The sequence below is a fragment of the Pseudonaja textilis genome, chromosome 5 (genome assembly GCF_049901715.1).
Source record: "Pseudonaja textilis isolate UNSWEBS1 chromosome 5, rPseTex1.2, whole genome shotgun sequence".
NCBI lineage: Eukaryota > Metazoa > Chordata > Lepidosauria > Squamata > Elapidae > Pseudonaja > Pseudonaja textilis.
In genome coordinates, this window is record NC_141994.1 from 23,783,857 (window position 1) to 23,798,803 (window position 14,947).

The 14,947-nt window shown below is 45.7% G+C and overlaps 1 protein-coding gene across 1 annotated transcript in view; it reads right to left on the bottom strand.

Moving 5' to 3' along the window:
• Window positions 1-2,209, bottom strand: part of SLC26A3 (solute carrier family 26 member 3) — a 36,749-nt gene extending 34,540 nt beyond the window's left edge. The window contains exon 1 of the mRNA XM_026725638.2: window positions 2,079-2,209. Coding sequence (XP_026581423.2) covers window positions 2,079-2,209 — 131 coding nt within the window. The remainder of the gene's footprint in view (window positions 1-2,078) is intronic.
• Between the last annotated feature and the right edge of the window lie 12,738 nt (window positions 2,210-14,947).

Here is a 14,947-nt window from a genome sequence, read left to right on the forward strand (position 1 = left end):
GGTCAATCTATTCTCCAAAGTACCTGAAGGCAGGACAAGAAGCAATAGATGGAACTAAGGAGAGATTTCCTAACGGTGAGGGGAACGGTTTGCTTCCAGAAGTTGTGGGCGCTCCATCGCTGGAGCCTTTTAAGAAGAGATTGGACAAGCATTTGTCTGAAATGGTATAGCGCTTCCTGCCCGAGCAGTGTTCTGAACCAAACCCTTTTCCAATAAAACAAACCTGAACCAAAGGGAACATAAACCTTTTAATGAGTCTTATGAATCCCCAGTTAAAAGGCTGCTGCAAACTAATTAACTTTGATAAGCACGAGCCTCCCCAAAACTCTGCTAGTCTGCCAAGAATAACAGATAAGAAATATTTCACAACACAAGAGCCTTCAAATGCCAACTTAAGATACTATAATGTCCATGAGGCTGAGTTTCAAAACGTCTTTGCTTCCTACAAAAAATGTCTGAGTCACAGCTGGCTTTTATCTTCTTGAAGGAGGGGCCATTACCTTGCAGCCTTTCTCCCAAGTCGCTCATGCTGCAGCAGCTGCTCTTTCCTGCGAGCATCCCTGCGCACACACGCACTTGGCACAGGCTCCTCGGGAACCTCCTCATTGCTGCTGCCAGCCCCCACAATCTCTGAAGGCAGCAGTCCACTCCCTAATGGTCCTGGCCCCTCATCTGAGTCCTCGCTCTCCTCAGCCATCCACACCTGCTGCCGGCTAACCACAACAAGCAGGGGGGTTGGACTAGAAGACTTCCAAGGCTGCTTCCAACTCTGTTATTCTGTATTTTGTCAAGGTTAAGGGAAGATCCTCTTTCCTTGAGAAATAAAATAACAGGATTCTAGGTGAGAAGTTATATTTTTACTCCTTTAGATGAAAATCAACAGAACAGAAGAAGGCCTTTGGGATTCTTCCTTTCTTGTCAGCACCTACACACAACTTCTTGTTGTTTTATAGCAATAAAATGATCATCCACAATTAACTGATCAGTCAGTTAATCCACTGGCCTGAATTTTACCCAAGGTACAGGACCATCAACTATTCACACACTGCCTGGTTTTGTACAATATATGGGCTACAAATTAATCAGCCCCATTTTAAGCTGCCATATTGTATATATACCGTTTTGGACCGGTTCGGCTGAACCAGTAGTTTAAAAAAACCCCTCCAAATGATCAGCTGAGCCTCCAACAATCAGCTGAGAAGAGGAAGAAGAGAAAAGCGCAGGATTGGCCCTCCAACCCGCCCCTGCGCTTTTCTCTTCTTTATCCTCTCAACTGATTGGCACTGCAGACCTCAGCTGATGTGGGGAAAGCTGCGCACCAGCATTAGGCAAAGCACGCCCATTAAGCCACGCCCACCGAACCAGTGGAAAAACAATTTGAATCCCACCACTGCAGCCACCCACTTGGATTCATGCTCAGCTCTAAACGGGAAGTTTGCTTCGTTGGACTGTGATGTGTGGTGTGAATCTAGACATTGTCATCTGTAACAGTGGTGGGATTCAAATATTTTTGCCACCGGTTCGGTGGGCGTGGCTTGGTGGGCACGCTTTGCGTGCATGCACACACTTTGCGTGTCCGTGCGCACCAAACATGCACTTTGCGCAGGCGCAGAGGCATTCTAACTCACTTCCTGCAAGCCTGCATGATCCCGGTCACTTCAGCAGCTGCCGCGCAACACTCTTCTGTGCCGCGCAAAGCAGCTGCGCTTCAAATTCAGTGGATAAAAGTGAGTATGGGAGCCCAGGTGGGCAGGTGGGCCCAACAGCAGAGCGGTGGAGAGAACTGGTTTGGTCTCCACTGCTCATCACTGCTACCAGCTCGCCAGAACCAGGCTGAACCGGTAGAATACCACCACTGGTCTGTAGATTATTTCTGTGTCTTTTGTGCCAATTCAGCCAATTCTATATTGGTCAGCAAGCCCAAATGGAAACCATGGCTTATGGCAAAGGATGAATGAAGCCAAGGAAAATCTTCACCCATGTTTCCACCGTATAATCGCACTGACCTGGTCTGCAAAGCTGACAATGATCAACCTCTAATTGTTTATCACAGGACGTTACAAAAGCAAGCCTCTTACCTAAAGCATAACCTGAGGTGATCCATCAAGGTTTTGTGGTGCCTGTGGATCTTCTGGTACTCTTCATCAAATGATAGGTCTGAATAAACTGGTCGGGTGACCACGTACTGGTTACTCACAGGTCCCACCATTTCTCTGGCAAACGGATCCTTCTGGTGGCTGTTTGAGTCCTTCATCTTTTTAATAACTTGAAGCCTTGAAAATAAATAACAGGGTGTGCTTTAAAACATAACTTAGTATCCTGAAGCCCACAGTTGAGTGGTCCTAATTAAGTATTACCACCTTTGAAGATCAAACAGAATAGGAATATAATATTGAAACTAGAAGGTTTTATTCCTGTTGGGTGACATCCATCCCTCCCTCACTCCTCCTCTTCCTCCTCCTCCATTTTCACACCTTTTGGCAAGGAAAAATCTCTCAATTCCCATCACCAACAACCACCACAGTTTTGACAGAAGAGTTAAAATATAAGACAGCTCTCTGGCTCTCTCCAGATCAATGGTTTCCAAGATTAGAACCATCAAGGCCCTTTTTGTGTGCCTGCAGTTATAATGGTGAGAAAAAAAATCAGGGAGGTCCACTTAATTTGAGCCCGTTCTTTCATCCACGAAGGATTGGAGTGGAGCCAAACTTATGAAGGGTCTCATTGTTCTTTACACTTGAGAAAATTGTGGAACCCAAGACCAGGTATGTGGGTTTGGGATTGATACGGAAGTTTATAGTAACAATTGCCAGGGATTCGTTTCCTTTTCATGTTCTCTAGTGAACGGCGCATCTCAAAACCTGAGAAAGCAGCTCGTTCTGCTATGCTGGACAAAATAAGTCTTTTGATTCAAGTAGGATTGTTGTATCTGGACTGCCGAAGCCTTAACATTAGCAGCAAAGAAAAAAAGACTTTTTAGCGATGCAATTGGGGAAGAACATCCCTCAAATGGTGTGGGATTATGAATGGATTTCCAGAAAAATTTGAAGACTACAGGAATCATTTGTGCCACTCAGGTGACCCTGAGGACACAGATTAAACCTCGAAGTGGCCTCAATGACCCTTTAAAAGGATGCAAATGGCCAGCTGTCTGCATGGGATATAAATCCTTCTGTTCCACACCATCCAGTCAGAGCTGAAGAAGCTTCTGGGATGAGGAGTGAAATGTCTTCAAAGAAAAAACAAGAAAGTCCAGTTGCCTCCTGAAAAATCACCTTTGGGACACCATCACCTGGATGACTGGGAATCTCCGTAGACTTTCAGCAACAAAATAGGTTTACCCTGCTGCTAATTTACAGCCATCCAGATTTTCCCCATCCCAATACAGGTAGTCCTTAATTTATGACCACAATTGAGACCCCCAATTTCTGTGGCTAAGAGAGGCGTTTGTTAAGTGAGTTTTGCACCATTTTACAGCCTTTCTTGCCACCATTGTTAAGTGAATCACTGCAGTTGTTAAGTCAGTAACATGGTTGTTAAGTTACCATAAAAGAGGATGTGGGGTGCTCACATTGCAGCCCTGGTCAAAAGGGCCCAGCAGAGATTATACTACCTGAGGCTTCTCAGAAAACAACAACTGAATGGAAAACTGCTGGTGATCTTCTACCGCTGCACCATAGAGAGTATCTTAACTTACTGCACCTCCGTATGGTTTGCTAATTGCACAGTGGCAGATAGGAAAGCACTCCAGAGGGTTAACATCATTGCCCAGAGGATCATGGGTTGCCCTCTCCCCTCTTTAGAAGAGCTTTATAACTCCCGTGGCCTTAAGAAAGTCCAAAACATTCTCAAAGATCCATCTCATCCTGGGAACCCCTTTTTTTGAACTATTACCCTCTGGCAGCCGGTACAGGATAATAAAAACGAAGACAAACAGGCTGAAAAACAGCTTCTATCCCAGGGCAGTAGGTCTTGAATTCTGCTGTATAGTGCAGTGTTGGTGAGGTGTCGGGGGTTTTCGGTTCAATATGTGGAGGGTGAAGGATGTGTGTTTGTGTTTTATTTTCATGGTCATGATGTGCACTGAAGATGGTGTTTGATTTCGTTGTACCAGGTGCAATGACAATGAAGTAAACTAAACTGTTGGTTTTGCTTGTCAGAAAGTCTCAAAAGGGGACCTTGAGACACAGCAAAGGTCATAAATATGAAGCAGTTGCTAGGTATCTGAATTTTGATCACCTGACCACGGGGATGCTGCAACGGTCGTGAGAAACAGTCATAAGTTACATCTTTCAGTGCCATTATAACTTTGACCGGTCACTAAATGAACTGTTGTAATTCGAGGACTATCTTGCATTATTGACATTCCTCAGTTTGGAAACCTCAACCGAAGCTGCTTTGATAGTCATGTAAAAATATGTTCTTTTTAAAGGAAGGGTCCCGCCCAATGCTTGGTTCTGAAGACCTCCAAGATTCCTTCCAGTCCTATGACTTTACATTTCTCAAGGAACCAACACAGATGGACCATGTGTCTTCAGTAATGGGATGCTACCATTGTTGTTAGGGGGAGAAAAAAAAACAGTCATAGACCAATTTTTAAGTGCTGTTGTAACTTCACTAACAAATGGTTGTAAGTCAACCACTACCAGAGGTGGTCTTCAGCAGGTTCTGAACAGTTCTGGAGAACCAGTAGCAGAAATTTTGAGTAGTTTGGAGAACCAACAAACACCAGCTCTGACTGGCCTGCCCCCATTTCTTCTCTGCCTCCCATTGAGTCCCAGCTTATTGGCTGGGTCTTCTTTGGTTGCCCTGAACAGGAGAACAGAGCTGGAAAGCAGGTTAGTGGGGTGCAGTGGTGGGATTCAGCTGGTTCGTACCGGTTTGTGAGAACCGGTTGTTAACTTCCTGAGCAGTTTGGTGAACTGGTTGTTGGAAGAAATCATTAGGGCAGAGAACTGGTTGTTAAATTATTTGAATCCCACCTCTGAAGTGGTTCCATAAAAACTTGAGACATTTATGACTTCCAACCCTTATCAACTACAATCCAGGTGGACATTTCATTAGGCGCAGAGCCATACTAAGCACAGCACTGAATAGAGTAACAGAACACAGGTTGCCCTCGACTTACGACTACAACTGAGCCCCACATTCTGGTTGCTAAGTGAAACAGTGGCTATGTGAATTTTGCCCCATTTTTGCGCCTTTTCTCTGCCACCAGTTCTTAAGTGAATCCTTGCAGTGATTAAAGTTCGTTATGAAAGGAATCTGGCTTTGTTTGTCCGGAGGTCACATGGGATTCTGGGATGCTGCAACTGTCATAAATGTGAGACAGTTGACGAGTGGCTGACTTTCGATGACGTGACCACGAGGAGGCTGCGACGGTCGTCAGTGTGAGAAACTGTCCTTAAGTCGCTTGTTTCAGTGCTGTCATAACTTTGAATGGTCACTAAATGAACTGTTGTAAGTCAAGGATGTCCTGTAATAGAGTTGGAATGGGTCTTGGAAGTCTTGTAGTTCATCTCCTGAACCTCAAGCAGGAGACCCAGTGGTGGGATTCAAATTTTTCTACTACTGGTTCTGTGGGCGTGGCTTGGTGGGCGTGGTGTGGCTTGGTAAGTGTGGCTTGGTGGGCGTGGTAGGGGAAGGTTACTGCAAAATCCCCATTCCCTCCCCACCCCACTAACCTGCTTTCCAGCTCTGTTCTCCTGTGCAGGGCAACCAAAGAAGACCCAACCAATCAGCTGGGACTCAATGGGAGGCAGAGAAGAGATGGGGTTGGCGGGGACAGTCAGAGGTGGTATTTGCCGGTTCTCCAAACTACTCAAAATTTCTGCTACCGGTTCTCCAGAACTGGTCAGAACCTGCCAAATACTACCTCTGTTCCCCACCTCACTAACCTGTTTTCCAGCTCCGTTCTCCTGTTCAGAGCAACAATAGAAGACCCAGCCAATCATCTGGGACTCAATGACAGGCAGATAATAGATGGGATGGGGCCAGTCAGGGGTGGTATGTGCCGGTTCTCCAAACTACTCAGAATTTCCGCTACCGGTTCTCTAGAACTGGTCAGAACCTGCTAGAGAGAACGGGGTTTTGCAGTAACCTTCCCCCAGGAGTTGGGAAGGAATGGGCATTTTGCCGTAACTTTCTCCTGCCACATGCACCAAGCCATGCCCACCAAGCCATGCCCACAGAACCGGTAGTAAAATTTTTTGAATCCCACCACTGGTTCCAGCTCAGCTTCAGCCTAACACAAGTCTACGAGAAGCTCCAAATCCAAGGGTTCCACAGAGCAGAAATCCTTCTAGATCGTGCCTTCTTAGATCATTCAGAATATCCATTTCGCTTGGACTCCTGATTCTTTAAAAAGTTTAACTGCCACGCAGAACGTACCTACAGCAATCAACAACATGGGTCCCATAAACTGCAGAAAATCCAATTGCTACCAACCTGCCTTACATAGAGGACCTGTATACTGCACCCTGAGTCAAAAAGAGGGCTGTGAAAATATCTACAGACCCCTCACATCCTAGACACAAACAGTTTCAACTCCTACCCTCAAAATGACATTATATAGAGCCCTGTACATCAGAACAACTACACACAAGGACAGATTTTCCTCCAAACGCCATCACTCTGCTAAACAACTAATTCCCTCAACACTGTCAACTTATTTACTAAGGCTATATTACTATTATTCCTCTCATCCTTCCTAGTACCTATCTCTTTCCACTTATGACTATAGCCGTGCTGCTTGTATCTTTACAATTTTTATTGTTTTATTTGTTTCCTAGTATTTGATTGCTTATTAGTAACCTACAACAAAGTGTGTACCACTAAGTGTTGTATCTTATGATTCTTGATGAATGTATTTATTTATTTTTCCTTTATGTACACTGAGAGCCTATGCACCAAAAACAAATTCCTTGTCTGTCCAATCACACTTGGCCAATAAAGAATTCTATTCTATTCTATTCTATTCTATTCTATTCTATTCTATTCTATTGTGTTCTTTTCTGCTCCGCTCTGCTCTATTCTATTCTGCACTCTACTCTACTCTATGATGTTCCATAATACTTACAAAGATATATATATATATATATATATATATATATATATATATATATATATATATATATATATATATATGTATATCAGCCATCATTAGGCTTGACCATCTGCCATCATCAGGCTATACAGAAGCCTGATGATGGCAGATGAGATTCTGCCAAATACAACTTTAAAAGCACAACTACAATGACGTGGGAAAATACCAACAAAGCTGAATGCCATACATGTAAGTACCCGCAAAACTTAAGAAAATATATATACATACACATACATACATACACACACACAAATTAATATAAAGAATATAACTCCTAAGTTTGTGGTTGTGCAGGGAAAAAAAGGAGCTGGGAAAAGATTGGGTAGACCTCCTTGAGTTCCTGGTAGAAAGAGAATTCTTAATAGAGGTAATAACAAATAGTATTGTTGCAGGAGTAGTTCCTATATCTCTCTCTCATTATAGGTTCTTAAAAGTTATACAGTTCTCTGTAAACAGATCTCTTTCTTACCCTGGAAGAGTTCTCAGTAAGCCTGATGCATCTAGTTAGAGTTTTTGTCCCCCAGCGGAGAAAGGCAGAAGCAGTGCAAGATATGACTCTGTCCATTTAAACACCTCCCTTTATATAGCTGCGGGGAAACACAATATGTACAGCTTTAATAGTTAACTTCCATTAACTTTTACAGGGCATGAAGATTTCATGATGGCCTTGACCATTGAGCCTCTGTGATCAATAAGGATGATAAGGATCGTTCCTTGAAGTTCCCTTCAGGATTGCCTAATGCCGTTAGGCGAATTGCAAAGATGGGTTTGCACAGGTTCCTCGTCTCAAGACTCCGTGGTGAGGAAGAGCAGGAAGGCAGAGGTGGATACGTTGGGGCACACCAACCCAGAGAAGGAGATCAAGAGAGGAGGAGAAGAAGAAGAAGAACGATGCGTAGTTGGCCAAGAGAAAGAAGTTGGGTGGCTCAAGATAGAGAGGGGAAAGATTTCTGAGATGCCACAGAGACATTTTGGAAGTTTTCTCGGAAATAACGTGTCAGTGTGGACACCATCAAAGGTGACCCCAGCCAGAGCATAGAACAACTCAGAGAAGCAGTGGAAGTTGTGGAGAGACGTGGTCCATAGAACTGCCAAAACTTGGACATGACTGAATGGATGTCATCATCATCATCATCATCATCATCATCATCTTCTCCTTCTTCTCCTCCTTCCTCCTCTTCATCTTCCTCTCCTCCTCCTCCTCCTCTCCTTCTCCTTCCTCTTCCCCTCCTCCTCCTTCCTTCTCTTCCTCTTCCTCTTCTCCTTCTTCTCCTCCTCCTTCCTCCTCTTCATCTTCCTCTTCTTCCTCTGCCTCCTCTTCTCCTTCTTTTCCTCCTCTCTTTCCTCCTCCTCCTCCCTCCTCCTCATCTTCCTCTTCATCCCCTTCCCCTCCTCCTCTTCCTCTTCTCCTTCTTCTCCTCCTCCTTCCTCCTCTTCATCTTCCTCTTCTTCCTCTGCCTCCTCTTCTCCTTCTCTTCCTCTTCTCTTTCCTCCTCCTTCTCCCTCCTCCTCTCTTTCCTCCTCCTCCTCCCTCCTCCTCATCTTCCTCTTCATCCCCTTCCCCTCCTCCTCTTCCTCCTCCTCCTCCTTCTCCTCTCCTTCTCCTCCCCTCCTTCTCCTTCTCCTCCTTCTTGTACTGCCTTTCCCCCAAGATGAAGCCCAGCACCACAGGATTACCTGGTGGCCTCTCATCCAGCTTCCAAGCAGCCTTCATCCTGCTCAACATTTTTCAAGATTGGGCAAATTAACTCAGGGACTTAAAACCGAGGGGTGGGGCGTGTCCATGGGCCACAGGCTGAGAACCACTTGTGTTAGATCAAATCCGACAAATATTTTAATTCAATGTAGTTCAGAATGCTGTGTAACCTTGAACAAGGACGTAGATTTTGTGGCTGAGAAGTGAGGACGGAGAACGTTCTTAATCCTTTCTAGTCTATGTCTGGCAAATAGGATTCCATTTTGCTGAGTGTAGAGATGTCTCGTGGAGAGAATAAACAATGGTTAGGATGATTGGGACAAACGGCATTCATCGGCTTTTGCTATCCTTTCATCACTGTTACGCCCACAATGTAGTCACGAACGAAGTGACAGATGAACATTTTAGTGGGTGATTTGTTATCTAAAGGGCTCCTTGATGCTCTCCGAGCTTGTATGTTTTATTTATTTATTTGTTTGTCAAACATGTACAAGATAACAAGTATAAGTATGAACTGTCATGCCTCTGTCGGAATCTGTTTCCAAGGAGGAAGCTGAGCAGCTGACAGGGAGTGGGAGTGTGGCTCCATTGGTTGTTGAAGAAACTGGAGAAGGGCTCAGGCTGGTTGGGCAGAATAGGGGAGAGGTAGAGCAAGGCAGGGGGAATTCAGAGGAAGATTCAGGCCCACTCCCTCTTCATCCTAGGGAATGCAGGGAGGAATTCAGAAGGGAGCAACGTGAGTTGTGTGGCTTATGGGGGAGAAAAGGGCCTTGATGCCCTTCATAAGCTGCAGCTGGGAACACAGTGTTTAAAAAGGGAGGTTGCACACAGCAACTTGTTGGAAACAAATTGTGTATTATCTTGTTTTGTCAAGGCATATCTGGGTTCCTGGCATCTTCCCAACTGTGTGTGTTTTGCTGGTCTTTCAAGTCTGCAATTCCTTATCCTGCCCTGTCCAGTTAATTGCTGCAGTGTGGTTTGTGTGGATTTTTATTTACAGTGTATATGTACTTTGTTTTTGGACTGAATTTCTTTCATTTAAAGACTGTTCTTGGGAGAATTTTTTCTGCAGCTGAAGATAACTGGACATTGGAGGCAAAGTGTCATAAATGCAAGACAGTTGATGAGTGGCTGACTTTCGATGACGTGACCACAGAGAGGCTGCAACAGTCGTCAGTGTGAGAAACTGTCCTTAAGTCGCTTGTTTCAGTGCTGTCATAACTTTGAACGGTCACTAAATGCACTGTTGTAAGTCAAGGATGTCCTGTAATAGAGTTGGAATGGGTCTTGGAAGTCTTGTAGTTCATCTCCTGAACCTCAAGCAGGAGACCCAGTGGTGGGATTCAAATTTTTTTACTACTGGTTCCTTGGGCGTGGCTTGGTGGGCATGGTGTGGCTTGGTAAGTGTGGCTTGGTGGGCAAGGCAGGGGAAGGATACTGCAAAATCCCCATCCCCTCCCCACCCCACTAACCTGCTTTCCAGCTCCGTTCTCCTGTGCAGGGCAACCAAAGGAGACCCAGCCAATCCTCTGGGACTTGGGAGGCAGAGAATAGATGGGGGAGGGGCCAGTCAGAGGCATTATTTGCTGATTCTCTGAACTACTCAAAATTTCCGCTACCGGTTCTCCAGATCTGGTCAGAGCCTGCTGAATACCGCCTCTGAGGAGACGCTATACCTGTGGTGGCAAAGTTATGGCATGTGTGTCAGAAGTTGCACACAGAGCCATTACTGCTGGCATGCAAGCACTCACCGAGAAAAGGTCTATTGCGCATGTGTGTGTGCTCCGGGCCCGACAGCTGATTGTCCGTTATCTGGTGCTCATGCATAGGGCGGTGGCGGCATAGTGGTGGAAACTGAACAAGGAGAGATTTAACCTGGAAATAAGGAGAAATTTTCTGACAATGAGAGCAACCAACCCATGGAAGAGAAGTTGTGGGAGCTTCTTCACTTGAGATTCATCATTTATTTGTGTCCTTGGTGATTCTCTGGGCCAGGTCTCTCCATATCTTCCAATCTCGCACTGCTCCTTTGAATTGTTCTACGCTCTGGCTGGTGTCAGCTTTGTTGATGTATGTTCTATCTAGTAGGCGATAAGTCTACATTGTCTGCAGAGTTAATAAAAAACATCCCAAAGTAAATCTCGGTTTTTCCTGAGCTTTGTGTGAATTTCCTCCTAATGCTCTTTGAGCCAGATTATCCTTTAAGTCTTTTTTTTTTTAAGTCAGATTGCCATCAACAATGGTGTAATGAGTGTGTTATAATCTCCCGGTAACAATATTAATTCTGCCAATTTGTGAAATTATTAAGCAGGAAACCTTGTTGCCCTTCAACCCAACCTTCGAGATTGTTTTGGTTAGGTGAGCAACTTGTCCTCCTTCCTGATCATTGATCAGATTTTATTGGAGTCAGAGTGACAGACAGCTGATAAGAAGATCGGGTTTCCTAGTAGGAAACTCAGGTACAGCTTGTTTCTCCTTTTGATTTGACAGGTTGCATGTGCTCAAGGGACATCATTTTGTGCCAAGGGAATAGACAGAAGCAGAAGTACATGGGCCTGATCCTCATAGATTTCTCTGGACAACAAGCAGCATGCTGGGTGGGTAGAATTTCAATTCTAGATATTTTGGAATGGAACATAACATAACAGAATGGAAAAAATGGAATGGGATGGAATAGAAAATAGAGTAGAGTAGAGTAGAGTAGAATAGAACAGAAACACTGGAAGGGAAGGGAAGAGAAGAGAAGAAAAGAAAAGAGGGAAAGGAAGGGGAGAGAAGAGGAGAGGAGAGGAGAGAAGAGAAGAGAAGAGAGAGAAGAGAAGAGAAGAGAAGAAGAGAGAGAGAAGAGAAGAGAAGAGAGAAGAGAAGAGAAGGAAAGAGAAGGAAGGAAGGAAGGGAAGAGGAAGAGAAGAGAAGAGAAGGAAGAAGAGAAGAAGAAGAGAAGAGAGAGAAGAGAAGAGAAGAGAAGAGAAGGAAGAGAAGAGAAAGAGAAAGAGAAGAAGAGGAAAGGAAGGAGAAGGAAGAAGGGAAGGAAGGGAAGAAGAAGGAAGGAAGAGAAAGAAGAGAAGAGAAGAAGGAGAGAAGAGAAGAGAAGAGAAGAGAGAGAGAAGAGAAGAAAGAAGAAGAAGAGAAGAGAGAGAAGAGAAGAGAAAGGAAGGGAAGAAGGAAGAAGAGGAAGGGAAGAAGGAAGAGGAAGGAAGGGGAAGGGGAAGAGAATATCTTTTTAGACCAAGTGTGATCGGACACACAAGGAATCAGTCTCCAGTGCATAGGCTCTCAGTGTACATGTAAACAGCAAGTAATACAATAATAAGAGTTGGAAGGGACCTTGGAGGTCTTCTAGTCCAACCCCCTGCTTAGGGAGGAAACCTATACCATTCCAGACAAATGGCTGTCCAATCTCTTCTTAAACCCCTCCAGTGTTGGGGCATCCACAACTTCTGGAGGCAAGTTGTTCCACTGATTAATTTTTCTAATTGTCAGGAAATTTCTCCTTAGTTCTAGGTTGCTTCTCTCCTTGAAGATTTTCCACCCGTGGCTTCTTGTCCTGTTGTTCCAGATCATCCTTCCTGAATGGCTAAGAAGGTTGGGGGTACTTTGAGGAACTTTGAAAGCTGACGGCCAAGAAAGTTGATGAGATCTTTCAAGTCCCACCTTCTCCCAACTTCAAAAACGTATAAGGCTGTGGCTTCTTCCTTCCTCCTTTTTCCCCCCACAAGGAGTGTCACTTGCTGAGAATAAGGTGGATGCCAGCTGTTAATAATTGCTACCTGCCCGCCTTCGGAGAGGATACCTATTCAAATCCTGTCCCTGGAGTGACCTGTAGACTTGGCTGAACTTCTTAGAGAAAGGTGGCATGCAGAAACTCCAAAGGGTTTTTGCTCCTGAGACAAATGACTCCCTCTCTGCCTCCACGAGAGAGTGGAAATTTCCAGTACTACAAGCGGCCCAGTTCAGGTAGTTCTCGACATACGACTGTGATGGGGGCCCAAGATTTCAGTTGCTAAGCTAGACAAGTCTTTTGCCCCATTTTACCACCCTTTCCTTGATGCAGGTATTAAAGTGAATCACTGCAGTTGTTTTTAAGTTACTCCCACAGTTGTTAAGTGAAGCTGGGCAGGTCAGACGGTCACAAAATGGGATCACCTAACTTCCCCCCAGGACGCTGTCGCCGTCATAAATAGGAGCTAGTTTGCCGAGCACCTGAGTTTGGATCATGTGACGGTGGGGAGGCTGCAATGGTCATAAGTGTGAAACACAGTCCTCAGTCCCTTTTTTTCGGTGCTGTTGCAAGCTTGGTCACTAAAGGAACTGTTGTAAGAGGGGGACTCCCTGTGTGCCATTTATAATTTGCTCTGGATTTAAAAATAAGAAAATCAGAGTAGCTTCCCCCATAGCTAAAGCCATCTCATGACTTTCCAGTGCATAATTGGTAGTCTTCTGCCGGTTCTGACCGGTTCTGGAGAACCAGTAGCAGAAATTGTGAGTAGTTCGGAGAACCAGCAAATCCCACCTCTGACTGGCCCTGCCCCCATCTATTCTCCGCCTCCTGAGTCCCAGCTGATCGGCTGGCTCTTCCTTGGTTGCTCTGCCCAGGAGAACGGAGCTGAAAAGCAGGTTAGTGGGGTGTGGAGGGAATGGAGGTTTTATAGTAACCTTCCCCTGCCATGCCCACCAAACCACATTTCACAGAACCATTCGTAAAAATTTTTGAATCCCACCACTGGCATAGTTATGGATGTTACCCAGGGGTGGGCAGCTACTGGTTTGGCCCCAGTTTGGGCAAACTGGTATCTAATTTTATGGCTGGTTCAGTGAACCGGCAAATCCCACCCATGGCTGGCCCCACGCATCCTGCCCCGCCCCTCCCAGGAGTCCTAACGTGGCCCATTTTGGATGCCAGGTAAGTGCAGGGTGTTCGTGGAGGCTCAGGGAAGGCAAGAAACAGGCCTCCCGGAGGCTCCGGAAGGCTGCAAACGGGCCCATTTCTGGCCTCCAGGGAGTCTCCGGAGCCCAAGGAGGGAGGAAACAGGCCTCCAGGAAGTTTCAGAAGGCCGGAAATGAGTCCATTCTCTGCCTCCTGAGTCCCCAGGCTCCAGAGGCCCTCTGGAGGATGGAAATGGAGTCATTTCCAGCCTCCAGAGGCCCTCCAGAGCCCGTGGAGGCCATTTTTGCCCTCCCATAAGCTTGAGGAAAGCCTCCGGAGCCCAGGGAGTGTGAAAACGCCCTCCCTCCCACCATGGTGCAGGAGGCTGACTAGGCCACACCCACCATGGCCACACCCACCCGAGAACCGGGCAGAGAACCGATTGCTAAAATTTTTGGAGTCCAGCCTTGATGTTACCTCAAGTTTGGGTGGGTTATTTTGGGGCCCTTTCCGTGACACTCCTGGAGGGGCTGTACACAAAACCACCAAAGCACACCCCACCTCCTTCCTTTATCCATGATTAATTTCCGGGTTCCTTGAAATCCAGCCAACGACAAGCCATTATCAGAGATTGCATAGCACAAAGCCGGGAATATTGGCCTGATCTTTTTTATGATCTCGGCGAAAGCTAATGAACTCAGAAATATTGACTGATTTTGATACGGCAAGTAATATTTCTTGAGATAACCCACACCGGCATTCGGTTGGCTGGGTATGCCTGCGTGTAACTGCTATCGCCTCCCTTATTAGAAGTCTTTTAAAACCCACTTTTAGTAAATTAATAACACAGTTATCGCAGAGTGATTGCTAAGACCTTTCCAGTTGTCTCTTTGCAAGATTGTGAGAAAGTCACTTTTTCAAACACCCAGAGGCAGAGGTGATCTTCAGCAGGTTCTGACCAGTTCTGGAGAACTGGTAGCGGAAATTTTGAGTAGTTCAGAGAGCCAGCAAATACCACTTCTGACTGGCCCCGCCCCCATCTCTTCTCCGCCTCCTGTATCCCAACTGATTGGCTGGGTCTTCTTTGGTTGCGCTACATAGGAGAACAGAGCTGGAAAGCAGGTTAGTGGGGTGTGGAGGGAATGGGGATTTTGCAGGAACTTTCCCCTGCCACGCCCACCAAGCTACGCCCATCAAGCCACACCCACAGAACCGGCAAAAAATTTTTTTGAATCCCACCACTGCCCGGAAGGGTATTTGCCAGAGGGAGGGGGCAAGA